This window comes from Phyllobates terribilis, unplaced genomic scaffold (genome assembly GCF_046119375.1).
Source record: "Phyllobates terribilis strain yellow unplaced genomic scaffold, ASM4611937v1 Scaffold_7__3_contigs__length_470593459, whole genome shotgun sequence".
Taxonomy (NCBI): domain Eukaryota; kingdom Metazoa; phylum Chordata; class Amphibia; order Anura; family Dendrobatidae; genus Phyllobates; species Phyllobates terribilis.
Window position 1 is genome coordinate 50656798 of NW_027362767.1, and position 22765 is coordinate 50679562.

At 44.6% G+C, this 22765-nt stretch overlaps 1 protein-coding gene across 1 annotated transcript; it reads left to right on the forward strand.

Annotated features, from left to right (window-relative positions):
• The first annotated feature begins 778 nt into the window (after positions 1-778).
• On the forward strand, positions 779-22325 carry LOC141153587 (cholesterol 24-hydroxylase-like). Its single transcript, XM_073638537.1, has 15 exons — positions 779-1159; positions 5271-5348; positions 5548-5629; positions 6192-6262; positions 9249-9335; positions 11333-11471; positions 11839-11949; positions 14298-14454; positions 15017-15079; positions 15440-15512; positions 17783-17867; positions 18140-18250; positions 19582-19670; positions 20449-20515; positions 20630-22325. Exons 1-15 carry the CDS (start codon positions 1023-1025, stop codon positions 20795-20797), a joined length of 1518 nt encoding a protein of 505 aa, XP_073494638.1. The 5' UTR covers positions 779-1022; the 3' UTR covers positions 20798-22325.
• The last annotated feature ends 440 nt before the right edge of the window (positions 22326-22765 follow it).

Below are 22765 nucleotides of genomic sequence, written 5' to 3' on the forward strand. Positions count from 1 at the left end.
ACTTGGAAAGTGCTTGTCAACTTCACACTATAAATCCATGCAACCGGCATGGATTTATATAGTGTGTGAATGTCAAAAAATAAAAAATTTATATATACTTTACCCTCTGATGGCCCCCGGTGTCTTGCTTCGCTCGGTCCCGGCTACCGGCAGTGAAGACTGAAGGAGCTGCCGACGTCAGCGTCACGTGACCCGTCACATGACTCTGACGTCAGCGAAGGTCCTTCTTCATTCAACCGCGAAGTGCGGGGAACCAAGCAGGAGCGCTGTGCCTGCCGTCAGAAGGTGAGAATATATATATTTTTTATTTTATTCTTTTTTTTTTTTTTAATGGTACCTGGGTCTGGATGAGAGTCCTCTCCTCCACACCCGGGTACCATCCGCACATTAGACCGCATGAAAAGCACATCAACATATACAGTGATGCGGATTCCATGCGGTCTAATGCAAGTCAATGGCGGCAAAAAAAGCAGTGTTTCCGCAAAATTAATTGACATGCTGCGGATTTTTGAGCGCAGCGTTTACACTGCGGAAAAATCCGCATCATGGGCACAGCACATGCGGATTTCAATTGGGGAACATTGCTGCCCTTCTACCATGCGTTTTTCATGCGTTTCCGCGGCGTTTACGCAACTGCAAAAACGCCGCGGAAACTCATGAAAAACGCATCGTGTGAACTCAGCTTAACAGTCACAAATTAGCACACATTTTGCTCAAACACTGTTTAGAGAGGGAGAGGCATATGACAGCCCGTGTCACACTCTTACACGCCTCTAATAGTTTACAGCCCATGAAGCAACAGAAGCAGAGCTCTGTGCAGTGCACCAGGCAGGGCCTCACGGCAGCCATACCAGTCAATGGACCTTTGTTGTCACATGCAGTAATCTGTATGGAGAAATGCCATTTCTGCTGCCAGAAGTGACAGCCCACAATCCTGTGTGCAGCCTGACAGCGTAACATTACACAATAGTCAGCCTGGTGCACAGATCCGGGGCAGCAGCGGTGCCGTCTGCTCAGACACTATGGAGCTCTGGGGCCTCATTTCCTGGATTCTTCTGCTGCTCCTGGCCGTGGCTGTCATCGCTTTCCTTCTGTTCTGTGCTTATATCCATTACCAACATCTAAAGTATGATCACATCCCCGGGCCGCCCAGAGACAGGTAAGGAAACTATCTACACAGCGTCTGTGAGCGGCCATAGTTACATGGTTTTGTAGGTTCATCAGGTTCAACCTTTCTCCACCAGTTCTACTTCTCTATCACTAGATTATCTATAGTCCACAATGCCATCTGTTGTGAGAAAAGCTCCAGCCCTTTATAAAAGCTGTTATAGTGTCGGCCATTACTACCTCTTGTGGCATTCCACAGTCTGACTGCTCTAACTGTAAGGCTATATACACACGTAGCAGATTTGATGCAGAGCGTTTTTGCCTCTCTGGCAGAAAAAAACGCATGCAGATTTACATGCGTTTTTTCTGCCAGAGAGAAGCGTTTTTTTACATGCATTTCCGCATGCATTTTTTTCAAGCACTTTTCCAAGCGATTTTAGCATCACTTGGAAAAGTGCTTGACAAGTTGGTCACACAATTGCAACCGGCATGGATTTATATTGTGTGACCAACTTATGCTGCTTTAAATGCAGCATCTATAGTAAAAAAAAAAAGAAAACGTAAAAAATAAAAACTGTGTACTCGCCTCTCCAGTCTCCTCCCGGCGGCGTCCTCTCTCCTTGGCGTCCCGTGGTGTACTTGCAGGACCTGCGGTAACGTCATTTAGTCAGCTGATGGTCACGCGACCATCACCTGACCGCTGACATCAGCGGTCGCGTGACCATCAGCTGACTAAATTACGTCACCACAGGTCCTGCAAGTACACCACGGGACGCCAAGGAGAGAGGACGCGGCCGGGAGCAGACTGGAGAGGTGAATATACAGGTTTTTTTTTATTTTTTACTTTATTTTTTTCACCTCATGGTAACCGGAATGAAGAGGAGTTGTAGTCTCCTCTTCATCCCGGGTACCACACGCACCACGATTACGCCGCAAATTCGCGGCCATTGAATTTAATTGAAATGCAGCAAATCCACATATACCTGCGGGTTTGCTGCGTTTCAATGTTCCTCAACAGCCACGAATTTGCAGCGTAATCACGGTAGAAATGGTCATGCTGCGTTTTGCAATGCAATGCGAATTCGGCGCGCAAATTAGCGCATCATGTGCACAGCACATCCGAATTCACATGGCTTTGCATGGCAGATGATTTTACAAGCGTTTTCGCGGCCGTAAAAACGCTACAATAACGCTACGTGGGCACATAGCCTTAAGAACCCTCTCCTGTTTAGCTGCCAAATTCGCCTTTCTTCCACCCGTAATGAGTGTCCCCTGGTCCTTTGGAAGGAATAAGTCATGTGCTGTCCTTTGTATTGACTACACATATATTTATACATGTAAATGAGATCTCTGATGCGTCTTTTATCTAAGCTAAACAAGCCCAACTTTTCCAACCTTGTAATATAGGAGATACTTCCATCCTAAATAATGTAGGAATGGCCTCCATCCCATGTAATTATAGGGAGGCCTTCCATCCCTTGTAATATAGGAGATGCTTCCATCCCAAATAATGTAGGAAAGACCTCCATGTAATATATGAGAGGCCTCCATCCCATGTAATAATCTAGTTGATGTCCTTGAACTGACTCTTACTTCCAAATATCCTTTTTAAAATGTGGAGCCCAAAACTGGATCCCATATTCTAGTTGTGGCCTTACGAGTGACTTATAAAGGGGCAACAATACGTTGGGATCTCTGGGTTTTATCTCTCTTTTTATACACCCTAAAATCTTGTTTGCTTTGGCAGCAGCTGCTTGACATTGAGTACAGCTGCTCAGTTTATTTGCAACCAGAATACCAAAGTCCTTCTCCTGTTCTGTAGTCCCGAGTATACTCCTGTTTAATGCATAAGTAGCAATAGGATTACTCCGTCCTAGGTGCATTACTCTACATTTATCAATATTAAACCTCATCTGCCGTGTGTTTGCCCATTCAGACATCTAATCCAGATCGTTCTGAAATCTTATACTATCAAGCTCAGTTTTTATTATCCAATTATAGTTTTTTTGTGATCAGCAAAGACTTTATCAGCACTGGACTTATGGGGATACTCTACCATAGTATCAATGCTCTCGTTTACCTCTGTACATATATGGTCTCCCAGAATATGAGTATTACAGACTATGCTACCTGGTTTATTACTCTGCTCTTTATGCAGTGGCTTAGGAATAATACAGATCCAGCCCAGAGTAGCTAGGAAAACATTCCTGCCCTCCCGCAGTCATGGGGACTATTGTTATGGGGCCCCACTAAGATGCCGGAAGGAAAAAGAGCTGCAGACGTGAGGCCCATCGATGGGGAAGCCCTAGAAGAGCGGATGAGGGAAGTTGTGAGATCCTGTAGAGCGGTCAGAATAAAACCCTGCAATGTAAGGGTTCAGCTGACGCAGGCAGACCGCGCTTCAGATGCCCCCTGAATGATCAGTAATAGATCGGTCAGCACACATCCTTTTTACGCAAGATGATGTGCTGCCGAGAACCATGATATTTTGTGCAATCTAAAAGATCATTTCACCTGATGAACAAACATTTTTACACTACCCAATTTTCAGGAGTGAACGGTATCGGGAATAAGTGTTCCCAGGAGACTCGTTCCTGACAGGCTTGGACTGGCCCACAGGAGAACAGAAGAATTTCCCGGTGGGCCCCTGTGCAAGAGTGGACCACCACCCTCTGAAATGAGCAGTGCTTGGCACAATATACTTGAATCACTATGTACAGACAAAGGCGGCATCTTATTCATTCAGCTCTAACAGATATCAACTCTCTAAAGGTTAGGTGATAATTTATGGAGGCTGGAATACCCCTTTAAAGTTGGGTGCATCATATCTACATTGATATAATACAGCCACGTGACTGATCGCTGATATGGAAAGTGTCCAACAAGTCTCAATCACAGGACGTGAAGAGATAAGATCATTTAGAAGTGAGGTTATAAAAAGAAGTGTTAGGCTGTGTGCCCACGATGCGTTTTTTAAGAGTTTCCGCAGTGGCAAAAACGCTGCTGAAACACTTAGAAAACGCACGGTAGAAGGCCTGCCATGTTCCCCAATGATAATCCGCATGTGCTGTGCACATGCTGCAGAAATTTCCGCTGCGGATTATCATTGCGGAAAAAAACGCAGCACTACCAACTATTTTGCAGAAGTGCTGCATTTTTGCCGCCATTGACTTGCATTAGATCGCATGGATTACGCATCACTGCATCTGTACTTGCGTAATTGGCGCTTTCTAATGTGCGGATGGTACCCGGGTGTAGAGGAAAGGAGAGTCTCATCCACACCCAGGTACCATTAAAAGCTGTAAAAAAAAGAATAAAATAAAAAATAAAGATTATATTAACCTTCCGACGGCCCCTGGACTCCTACCCTGTGCTGGCTGCCAACAGATCGTGCAAGACTGAAGGACCTGCGGTGACGTCATAGTCATATGACGGCAGGTCCTTCAGTACAGCGTACCACGATCTTCCGGCAGCCTGCACAGGAGCGCAGCAAGACTGCGGGGCCATCAGAAGGTAAGTATAGGTTTATTTTTTATTTTTTGACATTCTCTCGGGTCACACTATATAAATTAATGCCGGTTGCATGGATTTATATAGTGTGACCAAGTTGTCAAGCACTTTCCAAGTGATGCTAAAAGCGCTTGACACCCGCATGCGAAAATGCAAGTGAAGAACGCTTCACATCCGCATGTCCCTGGCAGGAAAAACGCATGTACAATCCGCATGTACAATCCACATGTACAATCCACATGCGTTTTTTTCTGCCAGGGAGATGCAGAAACGCTCAGGAAAAATCCGGAGCATTTCTGCATCGTGGGCACAAAGCCTTAAAGAAAGATAAATAAGGAGAAGGTCATGGAGTCCTCCTGTGTTGTAAGATGACATAAGAATCAACTCCCGACTGGATTTTTAAGGGGATTTTTTAGCCATTTCCAGTAGAGGAGCCTTTTTACAAATTGTTTGAAACCATTGGAATATTAAGCAAAACACATACATGAAATAATTTTAATAAATGCAAAGATTGTTTTATGCTGGACCATCCTCCTATATCTGCAGGTTAATAGAGTTATCTGATATGACAGGTTCCCATTAATTGTGGAAAAAAACATCTATATACAGTATATGCATCATGTGAGTGTGATACGATTACTTTGCAATTGCAGTTTTTTCTTTGGACATTCACGCAAGATATTGAACATAATGAAGAAGGACCAACTGGTGCACGACTTGTTTTTAGACTGGTGAGTTGAGAATTCCTTTACTACACTGTAATCAGGGACCGGAGGACATTTCTTTTGGAGCGTAAAATGTGACAAATTTGTTGAAAGGTTCTCACCTACCATGTGCATATGGAGGGTCCATCAGCCAATGACTATGAGGTATCAGAGCTGGACCCGGTGACAGATCCTCTATAAAATACAGATTTATTTTCACTTCCAGGGTTGAAACTTACGGCCCGGTAGTAAGAATCAATATGGTACATGCTGTAACAATTTTGACAGTGAGTCCAGAGTCAGTAAAGGTAAGAAACTCACAACCTAAACAGAATTTTGCTTTATAAATTAAATTGAGAGGTCTGTCCATATAAGAGACTATATTAATCCTGTTTATATTTATATTTTATTGGATTACTTTCAAAATCTTTTTAAAAAACAACCATTCTATATACAACCCCAGGCCAGGAGGGGACGTGTTCTGTTCAGTGATGGATCGCACATCTATGATGGAGGGGTCTGGGTTTGGTGATTCCAGGTGAACTTTACCCCCTGACTGCATTGTGCCCCCTGTACAGATGGTGGAGGAGGATAATGCTATGGGCTGTTACCAGGGGGCGGCCGTGGACCCTCAGCTCCAATTAAGGGAAATCTTAATCTTCAGCACAAGACATTGTGGAAAATTATAGCTTCAGCTTTGTGGGAACAGTTTGGAGAAGACCCTTTTCTGTTCCCCATGCCCAGTGCACAAGTTACATGAAGACATGGAGGGAGAGTTTGGTGGAAGAATAGGGTGGATGTTACACAAGATTTATTTGGAGTGAGGAGATTCTGTATTCTGTACTGATACTGTACGTTTATATATTATAGGAAATTTTGATGTCTCCAAAATATCTGAGGGATTGGTATTATGAACGTCTATTTAGTCTGTTTGGAGTGAGGTGAGTACAACATGCAGTATATGGCGAAAAGCATTGAGACACACATCTTAGTAATTTAATTCAGGTTTTTCCTTTAGTCCCATTGCCCCAGTATATAACATCCAGCCCCCCGTCCCCAGTGTATAACATCCGACCCCATCACCCCCAGTATATAACATCCGACCACCCCGCCCCCAGTGTATAACATTCAACCCCATCACCCCCAGTGTATAACATCCAGCCCCCTCGCCCCCAGTGTATAACATCCGGACCATCACCCCCAGTGTATAACATCCAGCCCCCCGTCCCCAGTGTATAACATCCGACCCCATCACCCCCAGTATATAACATCCGACCACCCCGCCCCCAGTGTATAACATTCAACCCCATCACCCCCAGTGTATAACATCCAGCCCCCCGTCCCCAGTGTATAACATTCAACCCCATCACCCCCAGTGTATAACATCCGACCACCCCGCCCCCAGTGTATAACATTCAACCCCATCACCCCCAGTGTATAACATCCAGCCCCCTCGCCCCCAGTGTATAACATCCGGACCATCACCCCCAGTGTATAACATCCGGCCCCATAAACCACAGTTTATAAAATCTGGCCCCTCGTCCCCCCTGTGCATAATATCCAGCTCCTCACCCCCCAGTGTAAAACATCCAGCCCCCTCACACCAGTGTAAAACATCCAGACCCCTCAACCCCAGTGTATAACGACCAGCCCCATCACCCCCAGTGTATAACATCCGGCCTCATCATACCCAGTGTATAACCTCCTTTTCCTCGCCCCAAATGTATACCGTCCGGCCCCATCATCCCCAGTGTATAACATCCGGTTCCTCGCCCCCAGTGTATAACGTCCGGCCCCTCACCCCCAGTGTAGAACATCCGGCCCCATCATCCCCAGTGTATAACATCCGTTCCTCGCCCCCAGTGTATAACGTCCGGCCCCTCACCCCCAGTGTATAACATCCGGCCCCATAAACCACAGTTTATATCCTCCTGTGTATAATATTCGGCTCCTCAACCCCAGTGGAAAACATCCGGCCCCCTCACACCAGTGTATAACATCCAGACCCCTCATCCCCACTGTATAATGACCAGCCCCATCACCCCCAGTGTATAACGTCCAGCCCCATCACCCCCAGTGTATAACATCCGGCCCCATCACCCCCAGTGTATAACATCCGGCCCCATCATCCCCAGTGTATAACATCCGGTTCCTCGCCCCCAGTGTATAACGTCCGGCCCATCACCCCCAGTGTATAACATCCGGCCCCATCATCCCCAGTGTATAACATCCGGTTCCTCGCCCCCAATGTATAACGTCTGGCCCCTCACCCCCAGTGTATAACATCCGGCCCCATAAACCACAGTTTATATCCTCCTGTGTATAATATTCGGCTCCTCAACCCCAGTGGTAAACATCCGGCCCCCTCACACCAGTGTATAACATCCAGACCCCTCATCCCCACTGTATAATGACCAGCCCCATCACCCCCAGTGTATAACGTCCAGACCCATCACCTCCAGTGTATAACATCCGGCCCAATCACCCCCAGTGTATAAAATCCGGCCCCTCACCTCCAGTGTATAACATCCAGCCCCTCCTTCCCCCTGTGTATAATATCTGGCTTCCCCCCCAGTGGAAAACATCCGGCCCCCTCATCCCCAGTGTATAACGTCCGCCCCTCGCCCCCAGTGTATAACTCCCGGCCACATCACCCTCAGTGTATAACATCCAGTTCCTTGCCCCCAGTGTATAACGTCTAGCCCCTAACCCCTAGTGTATAACATCCAGCCCCTTGCCCCAGGTGTATAACGTCCACCCCCCAACCCCAGTGTATAACATTTGGCCCCTCAACCCCAGTATATAACGTCTGGCCCCTCGTCCCCAGTGTATAACGTATGGCCCCATCACCCCCAGTGTATAACATCTGGCCCCGTCACTCCCAGTGCATAACATCTGGCCCCGTCACTCCCAGTGCATAACATCTGGCCCCGTCACCCCCAGTGTATAACATCTGGCCCTGTCACCCCCAGTGCATAACATCTGGCCCTGTCACCCCCAGTGCATAACATCTGGCCCCATCACCCCCAGTGTATAACATCCAGCCCCATCACCCTCAGTGTATAACCTCCGGACCCTCACCCCCAGTGTATAACATCCAGCCCCACACCCTCAGTGTATAACATCCAGCCCCACACCCTCAGTGTATAACATCCAGCCCCACACCCCCAGTGTATAACATCCAGCCCCACACCCCCAGTGTATAACATCTGACCCCATCACCCCCAGTGTATAACATCTGACCCCATCACCCCCAGTGTATAACATCCAGCCCCACACCCCCAGTGTATAACATCCAGCCCCACACCCCCAGTGTATAACATCTGACCCCATCACCCCCAGTGTATAACATCTGACCCCATCACCCCCAGTGTATAACATCCAGCCCCATCACCCCCAGTGTATAACATCCAGCCCCATCACCCTCAGTGTATAACATCCGGCCCCATCGCCCCCAGTGTATAACATCCGGCCCCATCGCCCCCAGTGTATAACATCCGGCCCCATCGCCCCCAGTGTATAACGTCCAGCCCCATCACCCTCAGTGTATAACATCCAGCCCCATTACCCTCAGTGTATAACATCCGGCCTCATCACCCCTAGTGTATAACATCCAGCCCCACACCCCCAGTGTATAACATCCGGCCCCATCGCCCCCAGTGTATAACATCCAGCCCCATCGCCCTCAGTGTATAACATCCGGCCCCATCGCCCTCAGTGTATAACATCCGGCCCCATCACCCTCAGTGTATAACATCCGGCCCCATCACCCTCAGTGTATAACATCTGGCCCCATCACCCTCAGTGTATAACATCCAGCCCCATCACCCTCAGTGTATAACATCCAGCCCCACACCCCCAGTGTATAACATCCGGACCCTCACCCCAGTGTAGATGTACATCAGTCCATTCTCTTCTATGTTTTAGATTTATGGGAAAAGGCTTATTAAGTAACCGGAATCATGAACAATGGCACAAACAAAGGAGGATTATGGACCCAGCGTTCAGTAGAACGTAAGTAATAATAATAGGTAGATAAAAAGGATAGATACTGTACATAGATGGATAGGTAGATGACAGACAGATGCAGTTTCAGAATTATTCAACCCCCTGAACAGTTTCCTCATAAGAGTGCACATATGTTTCTTATGTGTCACACCTGACACAACTAATAAAGTGCTTTATTACATCAGGTGTACTTCAGATAAAACAGATCAAATACCTGGACTGGCTACGGGATTGGTGATGGTGACGTTTGATTGCATTTAGAAATATGACTCAAGTCAAGAGGGTGGTCCAAATATTTAGAAGAGAACATTTCCTTGTACAAACAAGGAAAATGGTACAAAAAAGATACAAAGACAATGGCTGTTCCTAAAGATACAGCTGTAAGCAGAGTTCATATAGGAACACTGGCTGCACCACCTAGATGTGGCGGAAAGCAATCACTGGCTAGCACCAGATTCCTGAGGACGCAGATAGTCAAAGAACCCCAAATGATTTCAAAAGTCCTGCAGGAAGATTTGGGGACAGCAGCACTGAGGTTTCAGTTTGCACAGTAAGGTGCATACTAAATACTCAAGGTCTCCATGTCGTACACCAAGATGTCCACCTCTACTGTACCAAAAGCACAAGAAAAGTTGGCTCCAGTATGCTGAAACTCATGTACAGTAAATAGCAACATAATATTTTGTGATTCTGTTCTGTAGAGCAATAAACTGGAATTTTTTGAGACTTTGGACCAGCGGTATGTCTGGGGAAGAAAGAATGAAGCATTCGCTGGAAAAAACATCCTGCCTACAGTGAATCATAGAAGTTGCTCCGTGTTGCCTACAGTGAAGCATAGCGGTGGCTCAGTGATGACTACAGTGAAACATGGCAGTGTCTTAGTAATGCCTAAAGTGAAGCATAGTAGGGGATCTGTGATGCCTATAGTGAAGCATGGTGGTGGCTCGATGATGCTTATAGTGAAGCATGGCGGGGCTCGGTGATGGCTAAGGGTAAGCATGGCGGGGGATGTGTGATGCATTCGGTGAAACATGGCAGTGGCTTGGTGATGCCTACAGTGAAGCATGGCGGGGGCTCGGTGATGTCTATGGTGAAGTATGGCGGGAGCTCTGTGATGCCTACAGTGCATCATGGTGGTGGCTCGCTGATACCTACAGTGATGCAAGGCAGGGGCTTGGTGATGACTACAGTGAAGCATGATGGTGGCTCGTGATGCCTACAGTGATGCATAGTGAGGGCTCGATGATGCCTATAATGATGCCTACAGTGACGTTTGGCAGAGGCTCGGTGTGGCTGCTTCGCTTCCTCAGACACTGGAAACCTGCAGCTGTGGAGGGCAAGATGGATTCAATCAAGTCAGGAAATCCTTGGAGAAAACATCAAGCTTTCTGTGAGGAAGCTGAAACATGGGTGTCTCGATCTTCTCACAGGACAATGATCACAGTCATATCAGAGAATTCACCAAGCTTTGCTTTCAAAAGAAGTCCTGGAAGATTGTATAGTGGCCGTCATAGTCAGTTGACTTGAAACAAACAGAAAATCTTTGGTGTGATGTGAATAATTCAGTTGAATCAGCAAACCAAAGAATATTAGTGATCTGGTGATCTTTGCCCATGAGGAATGGACTAAGATTCCACAGGAACGTTGCCAGAAGCTGGTTTCTGGCTATGCATCATGTTTGCAGCAGGTCATAACACCTAGAGAAGTTCTACTAAAGAGGCTTGTCATGAAGGGAGTGAATAATTGCTGAGACTGCAGTAGTTAGTGAAGGTGGCACTTTGCGTTGAAATTGAACAAACCATTAGTTGTGTTGAACGATTTGCATTGTTGTTGTTTCATTGGTTTCTCCCAAATATCAGAAAGTTTGTCAGTTTTGCTAATGAACCAAATTTGATTGCAACTGTAAATACATCACAGCTGAAGGTAAAATAATTCTACATGGTGTATAATAATTGTTTTACCTTGAATCATAATTGGAAGTTTAATTTTTTTTGCTTTTCTAGATACTTGATGGGATTAATGGGAACTTTTAATGAGAAAGCAGAGTTGATGATGGAAAAACTGCAAGAAAAAGCAGATGGAAAATGCCGTGTTGCAATGCACACTTTGCTGAGTAGAACTACCTTGGATGTGATTTCGAAGGTAATCCAAGTAAATTAGTGATTTCACTTCTACAACCTTATGTTCCAGGCCCCATGGCTACTCTCAGTATGGTGATACCCATAGAGAACACTCTATAGCAAAAAAAAAAGGAATTGGACCGCAATCCCAGAAGGTTCAGATGCAAAAAAATGCATCTTCCACCTCCCCAACCATAACCAAACTATGAGTCCTACCCAGGTGTTAGAGCCTCAAGGGGACCGAAGTCCCGCTGCCATATTGAAAAATCAGTATTTCGGCACATAATACGGTGAGAAACTGTTAGACATTTTGCAATGGAGTCCAGGAGCTTCAAGTTAACCTTCCGGATGGGATAGAATATACTGTAATGAGTCTTTCTCTTGACTAGGTTGCGTTTGGGATGGAGCTGAACTCCTTGGAGAATGATGAGACACCATTTCCACGGGCCATATCGATGGTACTGAGAGCTCTGGTGGAGATGTTCGATCCCTTTATCAGGGTATATATTTTTAGGTTATTATTTTTATTGATTTATTCTTGTTAGATATGAAAACAATTTTTCCACCCAATTCAGGTTCATATATTGTAACCAATAGGGGGCAGTATTCTAAAATTGAATGTACTTTAAGATAGAAAAAGGAAGACTTCAAGCCAAACTAATACATAGGGATTCAGATAGTACCAAAAAATAAAGTTCCTTGTCATGATTCACCCCTCAGGCCCTGTACTAGACGGCACAATTTATCAGATTTGTTGTGATTATTCCTTCAAAGGGGTTGTATCTAGTTGTATTGATACCTGAGGGTCTGAAAGTTGTGACATTTTTGTGACTCTGTATAGGAACTAGCTGACACTTCCCCCATATACTGCACCAAGAGAAGATGAACTCCTGCTCGCCAATAGTTCTGTAGCAAACCCACAAAAGCAGCAGTAACATGGAGGACATTATTCACCAGTTCTGTACAGTGTAACTGTGAATCCAACTTTGGTATGAGATAAAACACTTATTACAAAGAACATCTTTGTGACTCTCTATAGAAACTAGCTTGCACTTCACTCATATACTGCACACAGAGAAGAGAAGACCCTGCTTCCTGCTCACTCTGCAGCACACCCTCAGAAGCAGCAGTAGAATGGAGGACATTATTCACCAGTTCTGAACAGTGTAACTGTGAATCCAACTTTGGTATGAGATAAAACGCTTATTAAGAGCAGCATCTTTGTGACTCTCTGTAAAAACTAGCTGGCATTTCCCCCATATACTGCACCCAGAGAAGAAGAGATCCTGCTCCCCGATCTCTCTGTAGCACACCCTCAAAAGCAGCAGTAGCATGGAGGGCATTATTCACCAGTTCTGTACAGTGTAACTGTTAATCCAACTTTTAGGAGAGATAAAACACTTAATAAAATCAGCATTGTTTTGTCTCTCCTCTTCAGCCTCATTCTGCAGCTGATTCCCACTTCCCCTATATATAGACTTCCATTGATTGCATGTAACCTGATCCCTCAGTGAGCTAAAAGATCACTTCCTCTCAAGGATTTTACCAGTATTTCAGATTGAATTATAAATTCAGGGGCATTTGAAAAGGAGAAGAGGTGGCTCATAAGTAAAGTTTCTTATACAGTATGTGGTTATACTACTGATTTATGCAAAGTTTGGTGATTCATTGTGACTCACCAATGATGATGCACTGATGTAATTTTGCGTAACCTTGTTTGGGACCCTAAAGCAGGGAATGGTGACATACAGCTCCTCTTTTTTTCTGGAGCACCCAGCATGTAATTGCATTACACAAACAGTGACATTATTGTATGTGTAATGTAATTCTTTGTTTTTCCTGCGGAGGTGCTACAGGGAAATTAAACACTTGCTGTTGGGTTCAACTACAGATTACTCTGATGGCTGGGGCTCTCTGTGATCAGACTATTATCTGGGAAGCTCCAGAAAATTGTTCTCCTTGATAAGCCTTAATGTTACATGCACGCCGCTAGGTTCAGATAAGGCGAGACGGGTTTCATGAATTCTTTGGAATCCTGGGGGAACCGTTACTCAGGACGATCATAGGCTGCAGCTTCTCTCAGGCACACGATAGATCCTGTTGCTGACCAGACACATCTGACTAGAGTCTTTTTCAACAGTTTAACAGTGGAATTTAATCTGAAGCATGGCCATTGTAATTCAGGGATATTACAGCAACAATCTTCATTACGGTACAGTCTGAGTTTCTTGAGCAACCGGCTCCAGCAACAATACAGTAGTTTCTTCACAAGGCACAGTATTACAGTCTCCTCAGAAGCATAATTCATCATAGATTAGATCTCTTAGCAGCACACTTCTATGCATACACAACCACAGACTTTTCCTTCACAGGGACACAATAGTACACAGCATTATTTATCCTGCATGGAGGTGGAGGGGGGGGTTTGATGAGGGAGATGATCCCTGTGACACAATTCCTTCCAGTCCTTATCTTCCTGCCCGATAATACTCTGCACTGTTAGTTCAGGGAGTTTATCTGACCTGTGTTTAGTTTCTCTCCTGATCTGAATCCTGTTCAGTTGCCTTCTGTCAGATACAGATAACACACCACCTTTTTCTTCGGCTTCAGCCAGACTACAATAACAAGTTCCCCACAACCCCCCTGGGGCTCTGCTAAAACACTCCCTGTCTCCTGTGACTGTGTTATCCCCTCTAGTTGCTGGATGCTTCTGAAGCACAACACTTCCTGTCTCCTGTGCTTGTGTTATTTCTAATAGTTGCTGGATGCATTTGAAGCAAAAGCACTACTTTTGCATGTCACATTAAGCTCCTACTTCACAGCATTAATATACGGTATTTACTACTAGTTCTCATGGAAAAAGCGAGCCTTCGTAAAAGAGGTCCAGAAAAGCGTCAGGTTACTCCGGAAGACGGGGAAAGAATGCATTGAGAAGCGAAAAAAGGCAATTGAGGATGGAGACGAGATTCCCATGGATATACTCACACAGATACTCAAAGGAGCAGGTATTCTTCCTACAAGCTGGAAAGAAGGAGTATATGTATCTAAATGCCTCAGTAATTTTGTCCATGATTATAAAACATGTCTGCTTTTTTTCCCCAATACTGCCACTCAAATCCAAAGGTTTTCTCTAGTATTGCAGCTTAGTTAAATTTTAGTAAATGAAGATAAGCTAAATTAAAAAAAAAAAAACATAATTCCCAGACCGGCACTGCTCCTCCATACTCAGCGACGTGTTATCGACACTCTCCAAGGGCGACACTTGAGCGCTTCAGCATTCAGATTTCGTCCAAGCGGAAGAAATAATGCCAAACCAAATTGATCAGTGACCACGGATGTTGATGCCAAAAGACTGGTGGGTACATATCACTGAGCACAGAAAAGCATGGAGCACGGAAGAGCAGCGCCGGTCCAGGAGGTAATTATCAGAATGTTTCACCTCTCTGGGTCTAGAAACTATGTAATGCTTCATATCTCCTGCGGGGGCACTGCAGAGAATGGAGTTACTTGCTGTAAGGTTCATCCATAGATCCCAGTGATTACTAACGCAATGTTCTCTCTTCACAGCTGTGGAAGGTTACTGTGATACAGAAGATTTAATGGATAATTTTGTTACATTCTTTATAGCAGGTGGGTAAAGTTCTTATTATAAGATGCCAACGAATTGCAAGGTGATCCTGTAGTCCTGCGTCACTCAGGTTCATCTGCCCATTCCTCTGAGTAACCCACAGACATCAAAGCCAGAGTAGCGTAACACACGGCTATAAGGTCAAACTACACAGGGTTTGTTTGTAGTCTTCAATCACATGACACATATCTCTGCATAGGAGCTGGAGACACAAAACGGTGACTTTTTTTGATCACGTGGTTACACTTTGCATTAGAAAAAAAAACAAATTGTTGTAAAAGTATATCTACTCTGTAAAGTCACGTGTAGAAGATGTTTGCGTGATGGAAAATCTAACGTGGGTTTTGGTGGTTTTATCTTAGGACACGAAACGACGGCCAATCAGTTATCATTTACCGTGATGGAACTGGCGCGGAACCCAGAGATACTAGAAAAGTGAGTGACGTCTTTACCAGAAGACTTACTACAGGCGCACAAAAAGTAGAGAGTGGAATTAAAGTATATGTATATTTATTGCATTTTATATAATATCTGTTGCTTTCAATTAAAAAGGTGAGACAGCTCAGTATATAGAGCGGCTGTCTTCATACAGTCCAATGTAATGGTAGGGCGCATGTTCGAACTCTAATCCTTTCAAAGTTCTCCTTAATGCAGTTTTTATTTTTTTATTTACGCCACATGGGTCATCATTGTGGGAATCGCTCTTTTCGATTTATCCCTAATATATCATCATGCTGTTTTGTAGAGGCGTGCAGGAGGATGGCAGCGGGGCCAGAAAGTGGTTTGTAAATAGCTTGGGTGCCATCTAGCTGAGAGTGAGAGTGACTAACAGAGTGATGGGGAGACCATCTCAGTCAAAAGTGCTGCCCATTTGGGTTGTTACTTGTGTTGGGTGCATGAATGTAATCGGTCAATGGCCTGAGAGGTGCATGTGATGAGCTGGGTCAGAAGGTAACTTGGGGGTTATGAGCGTGGCAGTGGATATATGAGCTTCTGTTTTCCCTACAGTTTGTGTTGGACACAGAGGGCTCAGGTGCTAACATGAGTGTTTTGATTGTAACAGAAGGTATATAGATTTTTGTTTCCCCTTCACTTGGTGTTAGACAAAGAGGGGCAGAGGAGGTAGCTTGGTGGGTGTGAGTGTAACAGGGTATATAGATTTCTTTTTTCCCTCCACTTGGGGTCAGACACAGAGGGCAGAAGAGGTTCGAGTGGTGGGTGTGTAACAGAGGGTATATAGATTTCTGTTTTCCCTCCACTTGGTGTCGGACACAGAGGGCAGAGGAGGTAGCTTTGTGGGTGAGAGAGTGGTAGAGGTCACATAGGCTTCTGTTTTTCCTCCACTTGGTGTCAGACACAAAGGGCAGAGGAGGTAGCTTGGTGGGTGTGAGTGTAACAGAGGGTATATAGATTTCTGGTTTCCCTCCACTTGGTGTCAGACACAGAGAGAAGAGGAGGTAGCTTTGTGGGTGTGAGTGTAATAGAGGATATATAGCTTTCTGTTTTCCCTCCACTTAGGGACAGACAGAGAGGGGCAGAGGAGGTAGCTTGATGGGTGTGAGTTTAACAGAGGGTATATAGCTTTCTGTTTTCCCTCCACTTGGTGTTAGACACAGAGGGGCATAGGATGTAGCTTGGTGGGTGTAAGTGTAACAGAGAGTATATGGATTTCTGTTTTCCCTCCACTTGGGGTCAGACACAGAAGGCAGAAAAGGTAGCGTGGTGGGAGTGAGTGTAACAGAGGATATATAGATCTCTGTTTCCCCTCTACTTAGTGTCAGACAAAGAGGGAAGAGGAAGTAGCTTGGTGGGTGTGAGTGTAACAGAGGGTATATAGATTTCTGTTTTCCCTCCACTTGGTGTCAGACACAGAGGGAAGAGGAGGTAGCTTTGTGGGTGTGAGTGTAATAGAGAATATATAGCTTTCTGTTTTCCCTCCACTTGGGGCCAGACACAGAGGACAGAGGAGGTAGCTTGATGGGTGTGAGCTTAACAGAGGATAAATAGATTTCTGTTTTCCCTCCACTTGGTGTCAGACACAGAAGGCAGAGGAGATAGTGTGGTGGGTGTGAGTGTTACAGAAGGTATATAGATTTCTGTTTTCCCTCCACTTGGGGTCAGTCACAGAGGGCAATTGAGCAGGCAGGATTCAAAGTGGGGTATAGGTTGCGCTCGTAAACTGTTGCACCGCTTTGAGGCCAAAAGGGATAAAGGGATTTTCTTGAAAGCACTAAGAATGATTATCTCCGGTGTGATGTCCTGGGCAAAGGAGACAAGCCCTCCTATACTGAAGGAGAGATTGCTGCACATGATTGTCAGGGTGTTCTGCTGTATAACAGCGATAGACTGAAAGTGAGCGAAGCTGTTGTCTACAAGGTGAAGTATTAACGTCTGAGAGTGAGGACGAGGAAGCGCCACAAACAGGTGTGAGGTGAGAAGTGTGTCATGGCCGAGCAGAGAACACCACCCATGGAACGAGACGCACCCCACCACCTGTGCACAACCCTTACATGTCAACTCTTTTTGAGTCTAACATATCATTTGCAAGCAAAACTGAAACAGGAATTGGACTACTGTCAGACTGGAAGCTTATTCTGTGGCCATTTAATAATGCCCATGTCTGTGTGATGAAACCGAGGAGGTTTTTGATGATAAATGTTTTTTTCTATGGTTTCTAAGTGCAAAAATATATATTACCTCTTCAGGACCCAGGCAGAAGTAGATGAAGTCATCGGTGCCAAACGAGACATTGAGTATGAAGATATTGGGAAGCTGCAATATCTGAACCAGGTGCTTGTACACACAAGGAGGTTTATGATATGTCCAGATATTTGTAGGAACGTTTATCCTCATCACATGATGTTAGGCTCTGGTGTCATGGCTTTGGGTTATATGTGATGGTGACCATCATTCGACATTTACTTCTGATATGGTTTGTTGGGATTTGTCAAATTCAGGAGGTTTTTATAATATAATCTCATTACCTGAATAGTAGCGATGTCCGCCTTGCTTTTCCACCATCAATCCTATTACCATAAATGACCTGTCGTTATATCTTCTAGGTTCTGAAAGAGACTTTGCGATTATATCCTACAGCACCGGGTACTTCAAGAGCATTAGAGGAAGACTATATCATTGATGGTTTGAAGATACCACCAAAAGCAACGTTGTCGGTATGGTCCATGGTTCAGTATAAGGATGCAGTACCAGGCACTGCCACAAATTTATGAATGACACTGTGTCTGAGCAAACACATAAGGGAACTCTGAATAATATTTGTTGTGATAATCAACGAGATTCCTGGAAATTGTAACCCAACTGATGAAATATTAATGCCTAAGGAAAGGCCATCAATATTAGTGGCCAAGAAATTCCTTTACTTACCGTTTTTTTTCTGCTAAACATATTTCTAGTCATAGGATCTCCACTGGGGACTCCCACCAATCAGTAAAATTGGAGGCCTAATCCCCTATTCTTCCTCACTGCAATTGGGGTTGAGAGAGAGATAGCCCCTCGTGATTGCATAGAACAGCAGCCGTCATGCATGATCGTGCTGCGCCATGAGGAGTAGCAAGAGAGTTATATTTTATATATAGAGTTCTCTTCATAAAACTGTCTTGGGGAAACCTCCGTGAAAAATCTTTTTGTGTTTACAGCTCCTAAGCAAATTTAGGTGACTCCATGATAACAGATTACAAATAAACCTTGAGTAGTCTTCATAGCACGATCCAAACTAGTGTTGAGAGACCGCGCATTGTTAACCCTTTCGGCGAGCACGCTCGGGTGCTCATCGAGTATTTGCGACTATGTTATTGCCGCCGCGGCTGCATGTGTCACGGCTGTTAGACAGCTGTGACACATGCAGGGATTGCCTGTTTGTTAGGCAATCCCTGCTTGTGTCACAGCTATCTAAAAGCCGTGACACATGCAGCCGCGGCGGCACTAACATAGATGCCAAGCACGCCATAAGTACTTGGCGAGCACCCAAGCGTGCTCGCCGAAAGGGTTAACAATGCACGTTCGCTCAACACTAATCCAAACCCCCATGTCTTTCCACAATTCATTTCAGAGGTTGGTAAAAAGTAGTAGTCACATAAAAGGAGGATCTGACCACACAGAGTGTGTTTGTAGTCTGTTACCATTAAGACACCTAGGAGCTGACAAAAAATGTAAGTTTCTAATTTAGAAAGTTACTTAATTTTGGATGGATTGGAACAATTAAAATAAGTTGTGAATGTGCAGATAATATCCTATATCCTGTTTCCACATCAGTTCCCACTAACAATGGTTTAGATGTTTTAAAATACTAAAAGCCAAGGAGACTTCCTTACAGGTCTTGAGGTCTTCCTGAGGGTCCTTTCCTTCAGTAGTGCCCTAGTATAGTTGCTAATGTTATCGATATGTGTATATTTATATAGTATAGAATGCGGTATATACTGCTTGCTGTATCTTTTTGTATGATTCTTTTAATTATATTTTTATTTTCATTTTTGTGCCCCTTCAGTTTAACTCATACATCATGGGAAGAATGCAGCGTTTTTTTCCGGACCCTCTTGTGTTCAATCCAGACAGATTCCACCCAGACGCTCCCAAGTAAATACTTTTATTTTCTCTAAATATCCTCTTTAATGTTTTTTTTTTAAGGGAAATTCATTATCAGATATTCAGGGGATAGAAGGGAGTTCCTTCAGGCTTTAAGATTTTTCCACCTTACTGATTCCATGGTCTTCTAGTGCTGCCTTGGCCTGTGCTGGATAGGCATGTGACCGCTGCAGTCAATGAGTGACCAATGATCATTGACTGCACTGGTTACATGTCCTTATGGCCAAAATAGGATATAAAGAGACAGGCTTCGTATGTATTTCTTTGGTCAAATGTATATGTGACCACTTCAGCCAATCACTGTTGGTCACCGACATGGCCAGTGATTGACTGCAGTAGTCATATGACTGTTTTGTGGAAAGAGAAAAAACGAAGATTGAAGGGAGATCTGTGCAGCTCTGGAAGACGAGTGTCAGGGGATCGCTAACGTGAACATACTTAATTTATTTTTATTTTTGATCATTTTGGGTCATTTTAAAAAATGCAGTGGTGAACAACCCCTTCAACCTTCATGTTGGCTACAAAGAGCTCCTCTTTCTTGGAGGGGCACAACAAGCCCAATCAATGCACACAATGCCCATAGATTTCAGTGGACACCCTGTAATTCTTCATTTTGCAGAGGACTCCTTTAATGTTTGGTTACCAAGGTCTAAGTGGCACCAACGTTTCTCCAGACTGATGGGTGACTACTGTACAATGGTCACGAAAGGAGTCGAGAAGTATATATGTAACATTACCTTGCTTTTAACTCATTTCTTTACGCACACAGGCCATATTTTTCATACTTTCCGTTCTCCTTGGGGCCACGTTCTTGCATTGGTCAAGTCTTCGCACAGGTGAGTTCTGGAAGCCTCTGGTAGAGATGATGGCGCCAACAGGGACAAATCTGAGAAAGATCTGCGGGATATAAATCAGATATGAGTAATTATATATGTTCTCCTTGTATACAGATGGAAGCCAAGGTTGTCATGGCCAAGCTCCTCCAGAGATTTCAGTTTGAGCTTGTGGAAGGACAGAACCTCCGGATTATGGACAGCGGCACCCTGCGTCCCATGGACGGTGTGATGTGCAGGCTGCGACCCAGAACCAACTCAGGAAAAGCAAAGAAAGTAGACTAGACTTGTATATTAGGCTGAGGCTATGGGGAAAAAGTTGCACTGATGTATAATTCTTGTCATGAATTGAAAATGTCACTTTTTCAACTTCCCCCCAAAAAAGTCACATCACAATTGCTATTTGTCCTCAACTAAAAGTCGTTATGTAGTCCCAGCCGTATAAGGGGAATATCTGCCACATTGCAACCAATTTTTTTATGCAACTTTACTAACCCCTTTTAGATAACCTACTGTTTGGTGTATGCAGGTTATTTCCAGACGTCTAAATATCCATGGTCACAGACTACAAAGAAACCTTGTTTAGACAGGATTTGCAGTCATATTTCCTATCTGTTCACTACTTCTTAAAAACCTACAAAATATCTGGAGGGAATAGATGTAAGTATCATTGAAGAATGAAACGCCACAGGGTTTATGTTACTGTTCAGCACGGCTACATAAGCTAGGCTACTGAAGGGGAATGGAGTAACAGTAGTTGCTGAGCTGAGTTAGGAAAGAAGGAAAGCTGAGTTAAGCTTGCAAAAAGAAAACTGTAATAAACAAGCAAAAATTCAGAAATAGAAATGGTATAAAACATTAAATGCAGATTTTAGAGTTTTGGTGCAGTCTCTGGATATAGATGGATGCAACGTTAAGTAGACCTGACACAGGAACCCAGCTGAGATGAGTTTGTACAGGAATAGCAGAAGTGAATATGCAGTCGCGGAAGAGCAGATTATTACATAAACTAATGTGGGGCACTGGACAGAAGCACAGGTCCAGGGTTATAAAATACTGGACATGGGATAGGCGGCAGAGCTACAAGACAAGCAGCAGGGCTTCAACAGACACATGTTCATCATACCGGGACTCAAGCTCAGGGACGAGCATAAGACAAGTTTCATGGGGATTGCACATCCAGGGGGCATTTGGGGTACAGGGTACAAACCTAGACTCCTAACAATGGAACTGAATCTAGAGTCTCAAGAACTACCACCAGAACACCGTTGCCAAATGTTCTGGGTCTCCCAGGACTCCTTGATGGAATAGGTGGGGTTTATGTAAAACTTTCCTAAAGTGGGTAGACCAGGAAATCACTGTGATGTGCAGGAGTTCACGGGACAGAGTCGGCTGTTAAATGTCAGAAATGTTACCAATTATGCCAGGAAGATCCCCGGCAATGTGCATTTTTCAGATAGGTGGTGTCACGGGACTGTAGGCACCTACCCAATCCCTTGAACTAGGGGCGCCCTAGGATATCCTTGTCCCCTGGATTACCCCCGATGGTGTCGATGCCGGAGTCTCATACCTTGCTATGCTCCTATCTGAACCATTATCTGTTTCCTCCCTCACCCAGGGAGGTGTGAGGCTTGAAGTGTGAAGGTAAACACTAACCAGACAGACATGGGTAAACAGACAGAGATAAAAGAAAACTACAATCATCCAAGTACACTCACAAAACAGCAGAGTGGGAAACAGGGGAAGGATAGGAAGGAAAAAACAAATAAGATAGGATAAGGTTAAACATGCAAACCAACTCCACACACAAATTTCCTGAAAAAGTCTCCAACCACCAACTCCGAACTTCTCCTATAACTTCAAACCAGGAAGTGGAAAAACTATCACTGGCAACTCCCAAGTGTCAGTGGTGAGCATGTATACCAGAGGGGAGTGGCTAACACAGGACAGCTGAGACAATTCAGGAGGATGAGCTCCAGGAGATCAACTGAACTGATTAATAGTGTTGAGCGAGTATGTTCTATTAACCCTTTCGGCGAGTATGCTCGGGCCGAGCTCCGAGTATTTACAGCTGCTCAGTGATATGTTTAAATCGTTCCCGTGTGCATGATTTGCAACTGTTTGACAGTTTTATTACATGTGAGGAATGTCTATTTCTTACACATTCCTCACATGGAATAAAGCTGTCAAACAGCTGCAAATCATGCACACGGGAGCGATTCAAACATATCACCGAGCAGCTGTAAATACTCG

Excerpts from the sequence above, each read along its gene's own strand:
- LOC141153587 (XM_073638537.1), top strand. The coding sequence starts at position 1,023 with ATGGAGCTCTGGGGCCTCATTTCCTGGATTCTTCTGCTGCTCCTGGCC. Across the intron at positions 6,263-9,248 it reads TTTAGTCTGTTTGGAGTGAG|ATTTATGGGAAAAGGCTTAT; the intron begins GTGAGTACAACA and ends TCTATGTTTTAG. Across the intron at positions 20,516-20,629 it reads TTGGTCAAGTCTTCGCACAG|ATGGAAGCCAAGGTTGTCAT; the intron begins GTGAGTTCTGGA and ends CCTTGTATACAG.